Below are 21,025 nucleotides of genomic sequence, written 5' to 3'. Positions count from 1 at the left end.
ATATTAAGACAGAAAATCTACATTAAAACAGTAAACATTTAGGAAAATGAAACAGGCAATTCAGTATAGAAAATTGCTTTAATTCTGATAAGGCTGTATGTATATCTAATTGGGTTACTGCATGTCTGTTGAATGTGGCTAATACTTTCTCAATCTCTTTTTCAATATCTCAATTGGAAAGGCTTTCAGTAGCTAGGATTCCCTTAACTTGTCCAGTACATTTTTGTCGACATTTAGAATGTTCGCATAGAAAGTACTATAGATGCGACAATTGCATGCCACAGTGCGTTTCCAGTGTACTGCCATGTGGAAAAAAACAGCTGGACATAATGAGGTTACGGGAGGTAGCCAGTAAAAAGCGAGCATGAATAGAATGCAAGAAATGACTAATATTTGCCATATTCTAATAATTCTCATGCCTACTTATCGCCACAGTCCCTGCCATTGTAGTCATGTAGACCTAGTAGAGACCTGAAACAATTTGATGGTGAAACTTCAAATTGTAATGTAAAGCAATGCAGGCGTTATTGGAAGTCAAGACAATCTTTGTCTTGCAGAGAAACATTATTTTTCTAGTTGAATAAATGGATTTTGCAAGCAGTAGGCATTTACAATTAAATGTGGAGTGAAGTTTTATAGTTAAACGACAACATCACGTGCGTACCTTCAAAATTATTCAGCAATTATATTTTATTCAAAAAACACAGTTTCCATCATCATTTGTTGCAGTAAGGACACTGTCGAACTGATAAAAATGTATTTGATCTTTAGAATATGTCTCCTACGTCTGCCATTACAAATGTTGCAATGCTTTTTTGTGAGACATTGCTTTTGTCAGATAAACCTGGGTCAATGGAAACCTGCCTACTGTGTCAGTGTGGAATCTACACACAACAACCCTGCTGGTCATCTATGAACGTTTGAACATCTTGGCCATGTGCTGTTATAATCTCTACCTGGCACAGCCAGAAGAGGACTGGCCACCCCTCAGAGCCTAGTTCCTCTCTAGGTTTCTTCCTAGCCACCATGCTTATTTTTTTTAGACTTTATTTAACTAGGCAATTCAGTTAAGAACAGTGGGTTAACTGCCTTGTTCAGGGGCAGAACAACAGATTTTTACCTTGTCAGCTTGGGGAATTTATCTAGCAACATTTCGGTTACTGGCCCAATGCTCTAACCACTAGGCTCACCTTATACATCTGCATTGCTTGCTGTTTGGGGTTTTAGGCTGGGTTTCTGTATAGAACTTGTGACATTGGCTGATGTAAAAAGGGCTTCATAAATACATTTGATTGATTGACAGCCATGTCCACACTCATTCTCCATAGCAGACACAGGAATGAAATAAGAACAGGCGTTAACTCTCAGATACTGGGCCCAGTTGCACTGTTATCTCTAATTTAGCACAGAAAAGAGGACGTGGGTCGCTGTTGATTATAGTTTGTTTTGTTAGACAGTTCTGTACAGTGTTTTTATCATCTTTACAGAAGCTAAAGAGATTCCTATCTTCCAAGTACATCACTGAATGGTGAATAAGACCAATACTTTCTCGTGATGATCCGGTAAGGCTATTCCAGAGATTCTCAATACAAGCAAACACTGTAAACAGTCCTATACACAGAGAGGAGATTCAACCACTACCTTTGACTAGGAATTCACTGTACTTCATAATCAGGGACAGAAATGAAGAATCCAACAAAAGGATCTCCGTGCAGAATATTTTGTTTCACTGTATGAGGGAGCCCACATAGTCTTTTTATATGTACGGTATTTATATATGTATATATACACAAAGCATCTTACGTACAAAGAAAAAGCTCCAATGAATTAGATAGAGCATGCCAACAAAGAAGACTTCTGACTGACATGTCAATCATGGACAGTGACTGTGGGCCCCCGGGTTGACCCCTGTGACCTCTCAGTGTCTGTTTACTCAGCGCTCGTTGTTGTTCCTGCGGCATTGTGTTGCGTAGGCAGAGTGAACAGCAGTCAGGGTCACTGCCCAGGCTCCACACAGTAACAGGAAAGCTGGCATGCTGAGATGTCGCTTCTAAGATGGATGCCGTTGACAAGGATGATGAAATAGGTAAAAGCAATCCCCACATAATGTCCCTCCAATGTGCCACTGATCCTGTAGGATCCCCTGCTCAGTAGCACTGAGTCTCAGTGAGGATCATCCAGTTTACCTTTGGGGAGGCGTTAGTGTTTTCAAATAACGTTTTTACAACATCTAAATAACCCCGGCTAAGCTGTTTTCGTTTTGAAGGGGAGAAAAAAAGAGTATTTGGGAAATTGGCCATGGTTGTTCTCGTAGAGTAACACCGACGTGAGGCTCATTGATCAAAAAGGGGATTAGTCTGGTCTAAAACCCTTGGCACCACGCTAGCAAAGCTGTTTTATTTCAGAGGATATCCTTTTTGCGGTCACAGGTAATCCAGTCAGTCGTCGTTGATGTAATGGTTTTAGTCCATTTGGAGGGAGGGGATCCTGGCTGGGAGCCTGCGAGGGAACTCTTTGTTAGGTCCTAGGATGAATCTGAAACACACAGGGAAGAGAAGAAGAGAAACACATACACTTAGATAGAACACAGGCATAGAGACGTGTGAGGATTACACCCAGATGAATTTCTCCATTCCACGTGTCTTTTGAACTGAGAGGCTTTGTACAGCCCATCTCTCTCACCTCTCCTCTGCTGTTTTTGCAACACAATCTCACACTCAGTTTGTGCAAATATGTACAATAAGTGTTTCAGCAGATGGCATGCATTTTGGTTTGTGGTTTAATTCGTGTGAGACTATAAAAGAAATTTGCGACTTAACTTGTAGGAAATGACACATTTTTGTGCGACTTCATTCATAGGAAAAAATGTAATTGTGTCCCACATTTATTTATTCTTACGTAGCCTTATTTTATTTTTACTAGTCCCAATGTTGTTTTCTATGCTTGTTTTCAGTTAATACTTTGGGATACTGGTGCTATGTTGGATTTTATGAGGGTTGCTAGATTGAAGTACAAAGCTGTATTTGTCCGTTTTTTTGTATCAACGAAGGTATTTGATTGGGGAATGAGGATACATTTAAAAAATATGTATTTTTTTTAACCTTTATTTATACAGTTTTTTTTGTATCAACGAAGGTATTTGATTGGGGAATGGGGATACGTTTAAAAAATATGTATTTATTTATTTTACCTTTATTTATAGTTTTTTTTCTCATTGAGATAATATCTCTTTTCCAAGAGAGACCTGGTCCAATAGCAGCAGGGGGAACAACGTTTCAGACAAAACAACTTACATACACTAACACAACATTAAACAAAACTATAAACACACATACAGTACAACAATTACATATTACATTGAAAACACAAACATCTTGACTAAACACAGCTGGCCGAAAAACAATTACACTCTTCTATGATATATACATCGATCAAGTGTTTAAACTCCACCAACGAAACTAGATCATCACATTTTAAAATGTTCAGGAGAGAATTCCAGGACCACAGTGCTAAGTAACTAAAACTATTTCTACCATGACCTGTTCTCATTTTTGGTACTGTCAGAAGCAAATCAGAAAGGGACCGTAATTGATGTTTGTTTACTGACCTGACTAAAAAAGAACAGAGATAAATGGCGTTTTACCCATTATGGCCTTATAAATCAGTGTATACCAGTGTTTAAGCCTACGCAAGGTCAATGACGACCAGCCAACAGTGCTGTAGAGATCACAATGATATGTTAGACGTTTCCGATTTGTAACGAACCTGAGGGCTGCATGATACACTGAATCAAGTGCTCTCAGGGTAGTGGCAGTGCTGTGGCCAGACCTAAAACCTGATTGCATTCCATTTAAGATGTTGTTTTCTTGGAAGTAGGTCTTTAGCTGCCTACTAACTAAGGACTCCAGTACCTTTGATAGTACAGACAATTTTGATATGGGTCGATAGTTGTCAAGTAGCGAGGGATCTCCACCTTTCAGGAGAGGCAGTACAAAAGCAGATTTCCATAACTTGGGGATTTCCTTAACATCAAGCGTAAGGTAAAAATACATGTTAAGGGGGAGCAATGATGTCTGCGGCTAGGTGTAGGAGGCGGGGGTCTAGTTCATCAGGGCCAGGGGATTTTTAAAATACATTTCTTTCAAAGCTTTACACACTTCTGAAACAGAGAAGGATTAAAAGGAGAACTTGGTGAAGGAGTGCACAGGGGTGTCAGGTAAATTCATAGGGGGCTCAATTATAACTTTGACCTTTTCAAATAAACTGCCTGCATCTAAAAAATGCTGGTTCAAGGATTTCAGAATGTGTGTCGACCAACAATTGTTTAGGAAGCTGTGTATCTTTTCTGCACTCCAAACCTTTCCCTACTTGCCAAAATTTGGGTGGATTATTTACATTTTGTGAAGTAGATTTCAGGTATTCAGCATTTCGCTAAACTCGCATTAACATCTGCTAACCATTTCGTTCCCTTATGATTTTTGTAAGTTCCTTAGTAAACCAAGGGTTCTCTCTGCCCTTAATCCTGTACTTTTTAAAAGGGGCATGACTATTGCATACATCCTGGAATGTGTTGTGGAAGTAAGAAAAGGCTCGTTCAACATCAGGGATTAATTCCATTCTATTCCATTCAATGCTAGATACATCATGTAAAAAACCTTGAATATCAAACCGCTTCCAGTTTCTTTTCGTAATAACACGTGGAGATTTCTTAGGAATTTTACCACCTCTCGCACAGTGATCACTTATGTCGTTTGCAAAAATACCAGAAGCATTCAAATGATGAGGAGTATTGGTTAAGATCAAATCAATCAAAGAGGATTTCAGAGGATATTTTATATTCAACCTAGTTACACTGTTGACAATCTGAGTGAGATTACAGGTATTGCACAGCATTTTAAGTTGATCAGAGCGAGGTGTTAGCCAATCCTGATTCAGATCACCCATCAGGACAAACTCAGAATTGACATTCTGTGATAACAATTTGAAAATACAATCCAGAGAGCCAACAGTGCAGATGGAGGTATATAACAACAATATACAACAATATTTAGTGATGAGCCAAGGTTTTGGTTCAAAGACAGATATTCAAATTGCTTAGGTTTAGTAACAGAAGTCAGAACGACCATCAAGAATTTGTCTTTTACACATATAGCAACACCACCACCCTTAGATTTACGATCTGTACGAGAAACATTGTAACCATCCATTTATTCATGATGGGAAGTAATTCACAAATAAATGTGGGGAAACCAACTTCATGGTATTTGCAACTATAAAGAGTCTGGACTACGATAAATTAAGTAATATCAATGCAGTTAAACAGGTTCATGTAAAATAGTTAATTATGTTGGCTTACACTTATGGCACTTCCAAGGCTGTTTCATTATAATTGTTATGGTTGTGTCAATCATGTTATGTACGCAGGCTATTGTAACAAGGCATATGTCAGCATTGTAGGTTTACTGCCTCTGCTCAGAGGCCTACCAGGATTTAATGGCAATGGCTGTTGGAGCTCACCTCGCTATATATGAGCCCTGGTTAAAGTCCCTGTTGCAGCTTTCACTTTCTTCTGCTAGATTGGTGGCTGCGTTAGGATCACATCCAGCTCACGTCTAGTTATGTGATCTAGTGGTGGGAAGCATTCTGTTTTTCCACATTGTGTTGGGTATATCTAGTGAACAATGGATAAGCAGCAATGGGCATGACGGATAGAAGTAGTCACTACAGGTGTGATCAAGCCTTACATCAAAGTTGCCTGAAGCTGAATGGAAAGTGCTATGCCCTTACCAGTTAATCAGAAGAAAATCCTCTGTGAATGTCTATTTTAAATAAATTAACTTACTAGTGTGGACCTCAATCAATGATGTTGCTCTTGCTGCGGGTGATTGCCTGATCCACCTCTACGCAGACGACACCATTGTATACACTTTCGGCCCGTCATTGGACACTGTGCTATCTAACCTCCAATCGAGCTTCAATGCCATACAACACTCCTTCCGTGGCCTCCAACTGCTCTTAAACGCTAGTAAAACCAAATGCATGCTTTTCAACCGATCGCTGCCTGCACCCGCATGCCCGACTAGCATCACCACACTGGATGGTTCCGACCTTGAATATGTGGACACCTATAAGTACCTAGGTGTCTGGCTAGACTGCAAACTCTCCTTCCAGACCCATATCAAACATCTCCAATTAAAAATCAAATCAAGAATCGGCTTTCTATTCCGCAACAAAGCCTCCTTCACTCACGCTGCCAAGCTTACCCTAGTAAAACTGACTATCCTACCGATCCTCGACTTCGGTGAGGTCATCTACAAAATTGCCTCCAACACTCTACTCAGCAAACTGGATGCAGTTTATCACAGTGCCATCCGTTTTGACACTAAAGCACCTTATACTACCCACCACTGCGACTTGTATGCTCTAGTCGGCTGGCCCTCGCTACATATTCGTCGCCAGACCCACTGGCTTCAGGTCATCTACAAGGCCATGCTAGGCAAAGCTCCTCCTTATCTCAGCTCACTGGTCACGATGGCAACACCCATCCGTAGCACGCGTTCCAGCAGGTGTATCTCACTGATCATCCCTAAAGCCAACAACTCATTCGGCCGCCTTTCGTTCCAGTACTCTGCTGCCTGTGACTGGAACGAATTGCAAAAATCGCTGAAGTTGGAGACTTTTATCTCCCTCACCAACTTCAAACATCAGCTAGCTGAGCAGCTAACCGATCGCTGCAGCTGTACATAATCTATTGGTAAATAGCACACCCATTTTCACCTACCTCATCCCCACAGTTTTTATTTATTTACTTTTCTGCTCTTTTGCACACCAATATCTCTACCTGTACATGATCATCTGATCATTTATCACTCCAGTGATAATCTGCAATATTGTAATTATTCGCCTACCTCCTCATGCCTTTTGCACACATTGTATATAGACTCCCCTTTTTTCTCTGTGTTATTGACTTGTTAATTGTTTACTCCATGTGTAACTCTGTGTTGTCTGTTCACACTGCTATGCTTTATCTTGGCCAGGTCGCAGTTGCAAATGAGAACCTGTTCTCAACTAGCCTACCTAGTTAAATAAAGGTGAAAAAAAATAAAAATAAAATAAAATAAACAAAGACATTCTACACATTTATGTAGACCTGTTTAAAGTGTTATTACAACCATCGTGTTCTTTTGTTACTGAAGCTTATACATCTAATAACATGACAATGATCCACATCACATGGGTAGACAAATAATGGAAGTGTGTTAAGCAAAATAACACAACTATTATTTTTTATCCATACTGTTCTCATCTAATGAGATGGATGTAGGATTGGCCTAGAATCAACGCTTTTCCAAGTCATAAAGGACGAAGCTCGGCCCCTCTTGGTTCTCACTGGCGAAGACTTCACTCAAGTTAGGGGTTATATGTCAGACGCGCCTACATAACTTATACCCCGGAGGTTGTAAATAAATAACTTTTAAGGTGATATAACTTGTATCATTATTATAGGGCTGTGAAACCCATAGCCGAATTGCTTCACAATGAACATTTTTCACAGGAAATTGCAGTTGACATTGAACATAGCTTGGTTAGGGTATTTAATTCATTTCAGACTCTCCTATGCCACTATTCCTAACATCTTATACCACATAGGTTGAAATAAACCCTTTTTAAGGTGATATAACTTGTATCATTATTATGTGAAACCCATAGCCGAATAGCTTCAGAATGAGCATTTCTCACCATTTATTTACGGAGAGCAATTTCCATTTTATAAAAGGTAGTGCCCATTTATTTACAGTAGTGTTGATGAATTATTGCTTTCTTCAGTGGAAATACAGAATATGTATAAAAATGCCAAATATACCAAAAGCTAGATCAAGCAGAGATTTATAACTATTTAACCATGTTCATCATTACTGAAACATGCAAACTACAAAATAATGAATACATTATCTTATATACTATATACAAACACTTTATTAGAAATAATTCATACAAAAGTCAAGAGTTGGCTATAACATGAGTACAAACAGAGTGTGTGTATATGTGTATAAGGGTTGCTGTGCGTGTGGGTGTATTATGGTGTGTATTATAATTTACCATTATAAAATGTATCCCCATTCCCCAATCAATACCACCATTTTTTTAACCAACCTGGCAACCCCAATAAAATTCGACATAGCCTTGAACAAAAAGCATTTTGAAAGAAAGTATGTAATGTAGTGAAGCCTTGTATTAAAAGCATTATGAAGAAAATTGTGTAATGTTGGCTTCATGAAATGTGAAATGAAGAAAATGGTGTAGGCCTACTGTTGCCTACATGGAAAAGGGGCCTTTCTGACTACAAGTGAACCAGGATCTCAAAGCATTAAGTGAAAACAAGCATAGAAAACAGTATTGGCATTAATAAAAAACAAAACAATGTAAGGCTACTATTATATTATAATTACTTTGGTGACAACCTGGTTGATTAACAATATATAAATAAATGTGGCAGTGTAGGACAACATAGCCCATCATGCATTACTCTAATAACTTTATTAGAGCAATGGTTGTTTCTGAAGTTTTCCCCAAATAAATATGTTTTCCTGTGAATGAAGTCGCACAACAATGTCTGTATTTTTTTAGCCAAACAAAAATGCACAAAATCTGCTGAAATACTTTTTGTACACATTTGCACAAATTGAGTGTAAGATTGTGTTGGTTATTGCTAAAAAACCTACATATTTTGTGAGCGTAAACAACATTGAAACTGAGGTACATTCTCATCCATAGGATAGCGGAGTTTCAGTGCAAAAAAACCTTGGTGTGTTTCCATTGTGTGTATATCTGCTCTGAGTAACATCACTGTGGTATATTTTGGCCTGTTATTTCACACTGCTTTGCCCACGATCAATGTCCTGGAACAGCCTGTGCTTCCTCTAACAGAACCAGCCAATCACCTCACAAGGATTTCAATCTGTCTGTCTGAGCCCAGTGAAAGGACTTTGGTCCCGCTAAAAGGGATATAAGCCTGACCGTCTTCCTTTTGATTTTAGTTCAACAACTCTTATTTAATGTCAGTAGTGAATCTGGCTGGATTACAATGGCACATTGCGCAGGCCTCAGACAGCTATTGAAGACTTGGCTTTTTAGTCCCAAGGCTGAACAAAGTTGTCAATACATTCATGAAATAGACTACACAAACTTTACTTACTGCATGCCTTTTGTCTTTTCTTGGTTATACCCACACCATGTTTTCTAAGGTTGACAGTATGCCTCAATATATAATCTAAAAGTTAATGTCTCCTAACAAAAGTGATATATTTGGTATTTCTTCAAATGCTAATTTACAGAACAACATTCACAGCAATCTATCTAATTAAAACTGTGACGCTCTCTGGTGTTTTCCTAAATCCTGTGTAAGAACCAGAAATGAAGACAGAGAACAGGGTACCTTGCACATTGTGGGGCTAGTTAAAAACCCAAACCCAGTGGTTCTGGTTTCTCCCTCATACTGCTCACACTAGCATTTCCATGCACTGGTCTCTGCTATTGGCAGCCAGCTGTGTGTGTGATTGAGACAAGGCACAGGACCCTGGGGGACCCCTTGGGCCCCTGGGCACAGCTCATACTGACAGGTCTGTGTAGTAATTTGGAGATAGAGGGAGTGGATGGTGAAATGATGTGGAGTTTGATAACTTTTCTCTCTCACAGGTCAGACTGCTCATGTTGTACTGTAAGTGGTCCTGTGCTGATCTACTGATCTGTTACCTTTTTTCAAAGTTTGGAGTGATATAGGGTTGGCAGGGTAGCCTAGTGGTTAGAGTGTTGGACTAGAAACCAGAAGCTTGCAAGTTCAAACCCCTGAGCTGACAAGGTACAAATCTGTCGTCCCCTGAACAGGCAGTTAACCCACGGTTCCTAGGCCGTCATTGAAAATAAGAATTTGTTCATAACTGATTTGCCTAGTTAAATAAAGGTAAAAAAAATATATATCCTTTTCACAACCATAAAGGAAAGCCTGACTTACTGTACCATGAAGCCTCGATCATGTCCATTCAAATGTAGTTTGACTCTTTTCTCTTTACCACTCTCAGAAAAAAGGATGCTATCTAGAACCTTAAAAAGTCTTCTTCGGCTTTCTCAATTGGAGAACCCTTTTTGGTTGCAGGTAGAATGAACCCTTTTGGCTTCTACAGAGGGCTCTACCTGGAACAAAAAAAGAGCTCTACCTGGAACAAAAAAGGGTTCTCCTATGGGGACAGCAGAGGAACCCATTAGAGAGTAGAACGTCCCATGTGTTCTCTCCATCTTCCTTCTGTATAGAACCAGCCCCTCTTGTTAGAAAGCTAATCGTTAAGGCCTAGTAGGTCCAGCATTTGCATCATCTCTATCAACCAACAAGATGCAAAATGGCGCCGTGTTCCAGCAGAGTGACCTCTAAAATAACCAGAGCAGAAGCAGGTTGTCATTACGTCTGCATCTCCCACAGAGAGACAGAAGAGAGACAGACCCAATCCCACAGAGGTTTGTTACACTCAACACAGGAAACTATATGCAAATGCTGTCATTTCAGCTGTCATCTGTTCCGTCCCCTTCTGTGGAAATGAGCAGAGCAGCAGCAGGTAGGGATGGATTGGAGAAGGATTTTCAAACTATTGCTTTTTTTCCTGTTAGAAACTAAGCACTCTGCATTCTAATTTACTAGCCACATTAAAATGCAATTTACTCAGACCTCAGTAAGTAAAAAGAGCCAAGGACAATTGCCTTAGCGAAATAATTTAGACATTCTCTCTCCTTCTGTTTTTCGTTAAGTGCTGAACACTTCTACTCCATTTGCAACTTCTTTGAAAAGCAATGAAACACCCAGACGGAACAGAAAACTCCAGACAACAACAACATATATCAAGATCAATTTAATGTGACATTGACAATGGGTATAGAACAAAAAGAGTAGAGGAAAGTAATACCGTTCACATTACATGAACCATGTGGATGGATAGTTCATGTAAAGTGTTACCAAACAAATATGGGACGTGGAAAACATGAGTGCTTGGTGATGATCATTACTTGTGTGGAGTGTTTTCGATTGATTGTTTTATGATTTCTCTGATTCAACACATTTGATGGTAATGCATCTGCTGGCAGGTAACTTTGCTCTGATCAAGCCTCCCAGATGGGATGTATCCTGCTGTTGTGACTGGCTCGAAAAGGTGCCTTCTGTTACTTCTAATAGACAACATGTGGCTCTTGAAACAGCAATGTAAATACTGAATCTGAATACTGAGGCAACAGCTCGGAAACTCCCAAAGTCCTGGGCTAATAGACTTATAACTATCTGGTCTGGTAGGGATTCTTGATAATATTGAAAGCTTCTAATAACTAGATAATTTTAACAAAAGGGGCAGGTAGGCAGAATGATGAGATTTATCATTTCACTTTCTTTTGTTCTCTCCCTTTTACTTGTAATTGTCAACAACATAATTGTATGGTGGGAGCAGAAATGGATTGATCTATTTAGCCAGTGGAGCAGGTAATGTGGCTCTATGCTGGGCTTGTGTTTTGGTGGGGTCTCTCCCCACTTCCCTTCACTGTGACTTCCTCATACAAATGGCCTGCCTTGTCTGATGCTGATACAGAACAGGCAAGCAGGGCTCCCTCTCTGAAAGACAGAAAGAAAAAAGACAAAAAACAAGGGTATCAGACACTCACTTTGGCAGTGTCTTATTTTCATGCCAATTAAAAAATTGTAAGCTGCTGTATTTATGTGTATGAGTTGGTGTGTATGTGTGCCTGATCACATTTCACTGAGAATGTTAAGAGAGAAATTAAACCCTGCAGGTGAAATTAAAATTTAAAAAGGATTTAGTGGTGTGTATCAGAACAAATACAGATGAGGTTAGCTGCCCTCAATGCAGAAAGAATGAAAGATGTTGATTAAACCAGAGAAATGCAGAGAGAGAATAAAACCCTTTTATGTTGTCTATTGTCTATGCTGTCCACTGATAGCTGCCCCCCCCCCCACCCCCCCACCAGAGGCAGATCAGGACATAAAGCACCCTGATGATAAGAACCCACACAACAAGAGCGGCACCCAAGAAAACACACATGTGCATGCATACACACACACAAAAACACGCACACACACACACACACACACACACACACACACACACACACACACACACACACACACACACACACACACACACACACACACACACACACACACACACACACACACACACACACACACACACACACACACGTCCATAATCAACACATCAGATTGGGGATGGCAGACTAGGACTATGCACTGTAATCTAATTCACACAGTGCCCAGTAGCAAAACAGGACATGAAACAAAATGAGTGAATGGACGAGACAGAGGGACTGGTCCTACTATTACACACTGATCCGTATTTTTATTTCTTAGATAATTGATTTTTTTATTTATTGACAAACCTGATTTTGATTTACTTGTGTTGCAATTGTTGCATGTGTTATACTGTAATTTGCAGTCTTGAGTGGGAGGGAGAGTGCAGCGTATTTGTGTCAAGCCTGCCTACTCATGCACAGCATGTAAACACACACACTTGATTATTTTCCCTGAGTATGTGGGTTAATGAGAAATCAGTGAACATGAGTCAGTCAGTCCCTCTCCCATAGTTGTGTTTGAAGTGAAGTGCACATGAAGAAGAGCTGGAGAGAGACTAACCTTTACAGAAGCAAGAATGCAGCTCAGTTTCTGTTGAAGCATCCTCTGCATTTTGCTTCCAGAGCTAAAAAGGTGAGTATGGCGCAGTGTTCTGCAAAGAGAGGGTCAAGAGAAAATGTTGACGTGTATATTTAGGAGAAAAAAACTTTAGTAGAGACTTTGCCTTTCTTACCCTAATGTACCAAACAGGATCCACTCCTATTCACTGATATGAGTCTAGATCACTTCTCAGTACTGCACATACTAACTGATTCCTATGAAGAGTATTTAGGAGAGCCGTTCTCAAACTTCTCCTCTGGGACCCCCAGACATGTCACAATGTTGTTGTAGCCCTGAACTAGCTCACCTGATTCACATACTCACCTGATTCACCTTGATGATTAGTACACAAGTTGAATCAGGTGTGCTAGCTCTGGAATTGATCAAATACATGGAACAACTGGGGGTCCCCAATGAGAGGTTTGTGAACCACTGATTCAGGAAATATCCTTGGCAACAAGAAGGTTCCTCGAAGGTTACATAAAACTTATGAAACACTTTTCACTTTTTTGTCCAAAGAATGCATTCAGAGATGCATTCTTAAAGTTGGCTTTGTACTGTATCAGAGCGCTTACCTTGACAGGCTGGCAAAATCGTACCATCCGGTCAACTTCTTTTCACTTTAAGGGTGGGGGCTTGGAATAGTCAAGTAGTATAGACTGTGTACTGTATAAGCATGCGGGACAACCTTGAAAAGCTCTGTGTGGTCTAACCTGCCCTAGCTGTTCCTTTCACTGCAATCACATTAGTCTCTGTTTCTATTCAAAGTCATGGTTACAAATCACTAAGAGAAGGGGGAGGCAGCACTCGGTCTGGGGAGTCAATCGAATGAATCCAAATCTGCCGATCAACCTGTCACGGAGTGTTAGATGGGCTTTGCTTCAGGGACATTATTCCTTTTATTATTTTCCTTTCTCATGGTGGATTTGTCATCATGTTTTTTATAAACTGCCTGGCAGTGGAAATATACAGTACTTGCTCTTAGCTAAGTTTATATTTCTAAAGAGATTAACCCTCAGGCAAAACCAGGATGTTTCTCACTGCTTTGCTTACACTTTTCTGGCACATTAAAACCCACCTCATGACAAAGAAACACAAGAAAATACAAAAGTATGTGGACACCCTTTGAAATGAGTAGATTTGGCTATTTCAGTCACCCCTGTTGCTGACAGGTGTATAAAATCTCCATCTACAAACATTGGCAGTAGATTGACCTTGAAGAGTTCAGTGACTTTCAACGTAGCACCGTCATAGGATTCCAACTTTCCAACAAGTCAGTTTGTCAAATGTTTGCCCTGCTAGAGCTGCCCCAGTCAACTGTAAGTGCTGTTATTGTGAAGTGGAAATGTCTAGGAGCAACAACGACTCAGCTGTGAAATGGTAGCTCACACAAAAACGGAACCGCCAAGTGCTGAAGTGTGTAGCGTGTAAAACTCATCTGATCACCATGCACAGTGCTAAGCGACGGCTGTAGTGGTGTAGAGCTCACTGCCATTGGACTCTGGAGCAGTGGAAACACGTTCTCTGGAGTGATGAATCACGCTTTACCAACTGGCAGTCTGATGGATGAATCTGGGTTTGGCACATGCCAGGAAAACACGACCTGACCCAATGCATATTGCCAGGTTTAAAGTTTGGTGGAGGAGGAAAAATGGGGCTGTTTTCTATGGTTCGGGCTAGGCCCCTAAGTTAGGGAAATCTTTACGCTATAACATACAATGACATTCTAAACGATTCTGTGCTTCCAACGTTATGGCAACGGTTTGGGGAAGGCCCTTTCCTGTTTCAGCATGACAATGCCCCCGTTCACAAAGCGAGGTCCATACAGAAATTGTTGGTTGAGATAGTTGTGGAAGAACTTGACTAGCCTGCACAGAGCCCTGACCTCAACCCCATCGAACACCTTTGGGATGAATTGGAATGCCGACATCAGTGCCCGACCTCACTAATGCGTTTGTGGCTGAATGGAAGCAAGTCCACGCACCAATGTTCCAACATCTAGTGGAAAGCTTCCCCAGAAGAGTGGAGGCTGTTATAGCAGCAAAGAGTGGATAAACTCCATAGTAATGCCTATGATTTTTAAATGAGATGTTCCACGAGCAGGTGTCCAGATACTTTTGGTAATGTAGTGTATGTCATGTGTCTAGTGCATGCTTTATTTCTGTTTGAGTTTGAAAATATATGTATTTTATATCAAATAACAGGAGATGATTACCCAAATTAGAGTAATGGGACAGCAGATGAGATCCTACCACAGTATATCAGTAGATGTACTAAATCATTTCCATCAGAAGTGTCTTGTCCAACTATGGTCAATCAGGTTCTAGTTACCGCCTGATAGGTTATTTTCTAAAGGTTGTAGTTAAGTGAGGCCTCCTCACCACGTCTCACTTAAATAACAGATTCACATAGCTTATCTATCAAAATCTATAGCCATTGTGAGAGTAACTTGTGTGTGTGTGTGTGTGTGTGTGTGTGTGTGTGTGTGTGTGTGTGTGTGTGTGTGTGTGTGTGTGTGTGTGTGTGTGTGTGTGTGTGTGTGTGTGTGTGTGTGTGTGTGTGTGTGTGTGTGTGTGTGTGTGTGTGTGTGTGTGTGTGTGTGTTTGTTTTTGTGCATGTGAATGTTTGAGTGAGTGACTCTAGTGCCAGTGCAGAGTCTCACCCTTGTGGTCTTGATCTTGTTCCCAGAGGAGCACATCCATCCAGAGTTATCAGGCAGAGTCTTACACTCCTCTCCCTCCAGACAGGGCTCCATCTCACACCACCACTTCCCAATCACAATGGACGCTGCCGGCGGGAGAGAGACACATAGAGAGAGAGGGCTGAGTTCACCCTGTCATCACGCACAGATACACAGTCACACACAATTAGGGTTGTTAAGCTACTACTAGTTTACCATAATTAAAAAATCTTCAGTAATTTGGGTAATTAACAGAAAATCTATGGCAATCTACAGTATCGTAACTTTGGTAATTTACACTTGAATAACTTATTATTTTTATTCATATATAGCATACATTTTTTCTATCCTTGTCCATTTTGTCCATGAGTTTCTAGTAGATAGACCATATCATTCAAGAGGAAATGACCTAATTAATGAAAAAAGCATCTATCCAACAATGGCATTATTTTCTCTTCCAACTATCAATGTTATTCACAACTGCCACCATTTTGACGCCAAAACATTGACGGAAAAAACATACTGACAGTCAAATAAATAGTGTGTAAAAAATATACTGTATAGAAAGGATATTTCATGCCGAAACCCTCATTCTAAACACCAATGGTATACACTAAGTTGATGGTTTACATACAGTACCAGTCAAAAGTTTGGACACATCTACTCATTTAAATGTTTTTTTATGTATTTTTACTATTTTCTACATTGTAGAATAATAGTGAAGACACTTTTGAAATAACATAACAGCTTTGCACACTCTTGGCATTCTCTCAACCAGCTTCATGAGGTAGTCACCTGGAATGCTTTTCCAACAGTCTTGAAGGAGTTCCCACATATGCTGAGCACTTGTAGGCTGCTTTCCCTTCACTCTATGGTCCGACTCATCTCAAACACTCAATTTGGTTGAGGTCGGTGGATTGTGGGGGCCAGGTCATCTGATGTAACACTCCATCACTCTCCTTCTTGGTGAAATAGCCCTTACACAGCCTGGAGGTGTGTTTTGGGTCATGCCATCCCAAACCAGATGGGATGGCGTATCACTGCAGAATGCTGTGGTAGCCATGCTTGTTAAGTGTGCCTTGAATTCTAATTTCATCATTGACGGTGTCACCATCAAAGCATATTGACACCTCCTCCTCCATGCTTCAATGGTGGGAACCACACATGCGGACATCATCCGTTCACCTACTCTGCGCCTCACAAAGACACGGTGGTTGTAACCAAAAATCTTAAATTTTGACCCATCTGACCAAAGGATAGATTTCCACCGGTCTAATGTCCATTGCTCGTGTTTCTTGGCCCAAGCAAGTCTCTTCTTCTTATTGGTGTCATGTAGTAGTGGTTTCTTTGCAGCAATTCAACCATGAATGCCTGATTTTCGCAGTCTCCTCTGAACAGTTGATGTTGAGATGTGGCTGCTAACTGAACTCTGTGAAGCATTTATTTGGGCTGCAATCTGAGGTGCAGTTAATTGCCGATTTCTGAGGCTTGTGACTCTAATGAACTTATCCTCTGCAGCAGAGGTAACTCTGTGTCTTCCTTTCCTGTGGCGGTCCTCATGAGAGCCAGTTTCATCATAGCACTTGATGTTTTTTTCGACAGCACTTGAAGAACTTTTCAATGTTCTTGAAATGTTCCGCACTGACTGACCTTCATGTCTTAAAGTAATGAGGGACTGTCATTTCTCTTTGCTTATTTGAGCTGTTCTTGCCATAATATGGACTTGTTCTTTTACCAAATATATTCTGTATACCACCCCTACCATGTTACAGCACAACTGATTGGCTAAAACACATTAAGAAGGTAAGAAATTCCACAAATTAACTTTTAACAAGGCACACCTGTTAATTGAAATGCTTTCCAGGTGACTACCTCATGAAGCTGGTTGAGAGAATGCCAAGAGTGTGCAAAGCTGTCATCAAGGCAAGGAGTGGATACTTTGAAGAATCTCTAAAATATATTTGGATTTATTTACCACTTTTTTGGTTACTACATGTGTCCATATGTGTTATTTCATAGTTGTGATGTCTTCACTATTATTCTCCAATGTAGAAAATAGTAAAATTAAGAATAACCCGGGAATGAGTAGATTTGTTCAAACTTTTGACTGGAACTGTATATAAAAACCTTGAAAGATACCAACATTCTGGTAGTTTACTGGTAAACTTTGAAGGTATCCAATAATATACCTTCTCTTTGCAACCCTACACACAATATGGTACACAGGCGTGGGCGCAGACACAAACACAATGAGGGAAAATACAGCCCTTCAATATGGCACACAGGCGCGGGCGCAGACACAAACACAATGAGGGAAAATACAGCCCTTCAATATGGCACACAGGCGCAGGCGCAGACACAAACACAATGAGGGAAAATACAGCCCTTCAATATGGCACACAGGCGCGGGCGCAGACACAAACACAATGAGGGAAAATACAGCCCTTCAATATGGTGAAAAGGTCCTCAAGGGAACAGTCTGGTGATAAGACCCGTACATATTTCTAAATGATTGTTTTTTCATTCTTCCTCGCTCAGAGCATTTTGTACCGTTTCTGAAATGAAACTCACTGTTGACAATAATGTCTGCCCAAACAGTGATTAATCATTATTTTGTTTTAATATAGCAACATTGCATGAAGAGGCAGTAATCTTATTTTTAATCAAAAGTAATTGCCTCTCATTAACATCTACAAAATATGTCCTCTAGCTATTAGACAATACAAAACACTGATATGTGTGCGTGTTTATGTGTGTGTGCGTTTGCCTGTATCTATTGTTGGTCTATTCAAACCTATACATTCAAACCTATAAAGTAAAGTATATACTTTGTGTCGTCCATGTATCTTGATGCTTCTGTTCCCAGTCACAGATTTGTTTTATATAGAACCTCTATTCCCATTGAAAGCAATGAGCCAGAGTGAGTATGTGTGGTATTTGTCCTGCATGATCTTATTTTCTCCCACAAAATTACTTGTACTATATGTACTTCAAGCTGCCAAGAAGGCATCATTATTCTCTCTTTAACTGGATAGGGTTGGAAAGGTTAAATGTCAAGATGTCAAAATAGACATTAGTTTTTCAAATTCACATCCTGTTTCACCTTTTTTGGCAAAAAATGCTGCAGTCGGCGTAACCAAGGTTACAGGGAAGCAAGTTTCTGTAAGCACGTCTTCACTTCTTATTATAAAAAAACACAGGATACAGTGAAGTTCCTGTGCATCATTGTACACACTGTAGCAATATACATATGGAGAAAGAACAGGCTGAACTGTATCCTACTCTCTCATACACTGAGAAGAACAGACTCATACATTGACTGCATTGGCTTAATAGAGACTGCTCAGTGAAGTATTAGCAATCCCCAGGCTTACCATCCTCTGCTTTCTCTGAAGACAGCCAACCATCCTCTGAAGCTACCAGAGCTAGCAGAGCATTCACTTCCTCCGCATACGAATCAAACACACGTTGACCTCTACGCTCCCCCATGGCTGTTCACAACATAGAGTAATTAATTACCACACTCTCATCCATCATGATCTCTCTCTTTCTCTCTCTCTCTTGGCTTCACTGAATATGCATCCCATCTTAATGACATAGCAATCCCATGTGTGATGGGAGGAAACATTATCTCACCTTGCGATCTATCACAGTCTTTCTGAGATGCTGTGATCTTTGTGTTTGTTTCCATGTTATTCTGTGATCCCTGATGTTGTTAAGTCTAGATTCCTGGATATTACAAAATGTGTACTGCATGGGTTGGTACTGGAGCCTGTTCTCTTTACTATTTATATATATATATTCAACTGTTAATATTCATCTGTTGACCAGGCTATGTTAGAGCTGCAATCTGACATCGTTACTTTACAGAAAACCTTGGTTGATTTAAAACTTGTACTTAATGTGGGCTAGACTAAATACAGTTGAAGTCGAATGTTTACATAAACCTTAGCCAAATACATTTAAACTCAGTTTCACAATTCCTGACATTTAATCCTAGTAACAATTCCCTGTTTTAGGTCAGTTAGGATCACCACTTTATCAGAATAATAGTAGAGAGAATGATATATTTCAGCTTTTATTTCTTTCATCATATTCCCAGTCGGTCAGAAGTTTACATACATTCAATTAGTATTTGGTAGCATTGCCTTTAAATTGTTTAACCTGGGTCAAACATTTCGGATAGCCTTCCAGAAGATTCCCACAATAAATTGGGTGAATTTTGGCCCATTCCTCCTGACAGAGCTGGTGTAACTGAGTTAGGTTTGTTGGCCTCCTTGCTCGCACACGCTTTTTCAGTTCTGCCCACAAATTTTCTGTAGGATTGAGGTCAGGGCTGTGTAATGGTAACTCCAATACCTTGTCTTTGTTGTCCTTAAGCCATTTTGCCACAACTTTGGAAGTATGCTTGCGATCATTGTCAATTTGGAAGACCCATTTGCAACCAAGCTTTAACTTCCTGACTGATGTCTTGAGATGTTGCTTCAATGTATCCACATTATTGTTCTGCCTCATGATGCCATTGTAACGGTTTTCCTCCTCTTCTGACACAGAAAACAACTACCCACCAACACCAGCTGGGAACAGGCTACCTAAGTATGGTTCTCAATCAGAGACAACGATTGACAGGTGCCTCTGATTGGGACCCATACCAGGCCAAACACATAGAACTATAACACACAGAACAAACATAGAATGCCCACCCAACTCACGCCCTGACCAAACTAAAATAGAGACATAAAAAAGGAACTAAGGTCTAACGTGACAGCCATCTATTTTGTGAAGTGCACCAGTCCCTCCTGCAGCAAACCACCTCCACAACATGATACTGCCACCCCCATGCTTCACGGTTGGGATGGTGTTCTTTGGCTTGCAAGCCTCCTCCATTTTCCTCCAAACATAACGATGGTCATTATGGCCAAACAGTTCCATTTTTATTTCATCAGACAAGAGGACATTTCTCCAAAAAGTACGATTTTTGTCCCCATGTGCAGTTACAAACCATAGTTTGTCTTTTTTTAGCGTTTTTTGAGTAGTGGGTTCTTCCTTGCTGAGCGGCCTTTCAGGTTATGTCGAAGTAGGACTCGTTTTAATGTGGATATAGATACCTTTGTACCTGTTTCCTCCAGCATCTTCACAAGGTCCTTTGCTGATGTTGTTCTGGGATTGATTTGCACTTTTTGCACACAAAGTAAAATCATCTCTAAAAGACAGAACGCGTCTCCTTCCTGAGCGGTATGACGGCTGCATGGTCCCATGGTGTTTATACTTGCATACTATTGTTTATACAGATCAACGTGGTACCTTCAGGCGTTTGGAAATTGCTCCCAAGGATGAACCAGACTTGTGGAGGTCTATACTTTTTTATTGTGGAAGCCTTGGCTGATTTATTTTGATTTTCCCATGATGTCAAGCAAAGAGGCACTGGGTTTGAAGGTAGGCTTTCAAATACATCCACAGGTACACCTCCAATTGACTCAAATTATGTAAATTAGCCTATCAGAAGCTTCTAAAGCCATGACATAATTTTCTGGAATTTGCCAAGCTGTTTAAAGGCACAGTCAACTTAGTGTATGTAAACTTCTGACCCACTGGAATTGTGATAC

The 21,025-nt window shown here is 40.3% G+C and overlaps 1 protein-coding gene across 2 annotated transcripts in view; it reads right to left on the bottom strand.

Moving 5' to 3' along the window:
- Positions 1-1,189: 1,189 nt before the first annotated feature.
- LOC124003671 (chemokine-like protein TAFA-1) overlaps positions 1,190-21,025 on the bottom strand; it is a 281,503-nt gene continuing 261,667 nt past the window's right edge. The window contains exons 4-6 of one of the 2 annotated variants that reach the window (XM_046312176.1): positions 15,402-15,526; positions 12,701-12,791; positions 1,190-2,535 (exon numbers count right to left, since the gene is read on the bottom strand). In XM_046312176.1, coding sequence (XP_046168132.1) covers positions 12,765-12,791; positions 15,402-15,526 — 152 coding nt within the window. In that variant the 3' untranslated portion in view covers positions 1,190-2,535; positions 12,701-12,764. Of the gene's footprint in view, positions 2,536-10,884; positions 11,645-12,700; positions 12,792-15,401; positions 15,527-21,025 lie in introns of those variants that run through there. The other variant, XM_046312175.1, reaches the window with a different exon arrangement.

The sequence above is a fragment of the Oncorhynchus gorbuscha genome, linkage group LG18 (genome assembly GCF_021184085.1).
Source record: "Oncorhynchus gorbuscha isolate QuinsamMale2020 ecotype Even-year linkage group LG18, OgorEven_v1.0, whole genome shotgun sequence".
Taxonomy (NCBI): Eukaryota; Metazoa; Chordata; class Actinopteri; order Salmoniformes; family Salmonidae; genus Oncorhynchus; species Oncorhynchus gorbuscha.
Note: the sequence above shows the minus strand (reverse complement) of the source record. Positions and strands in the feature narration are given on the sequence as shown.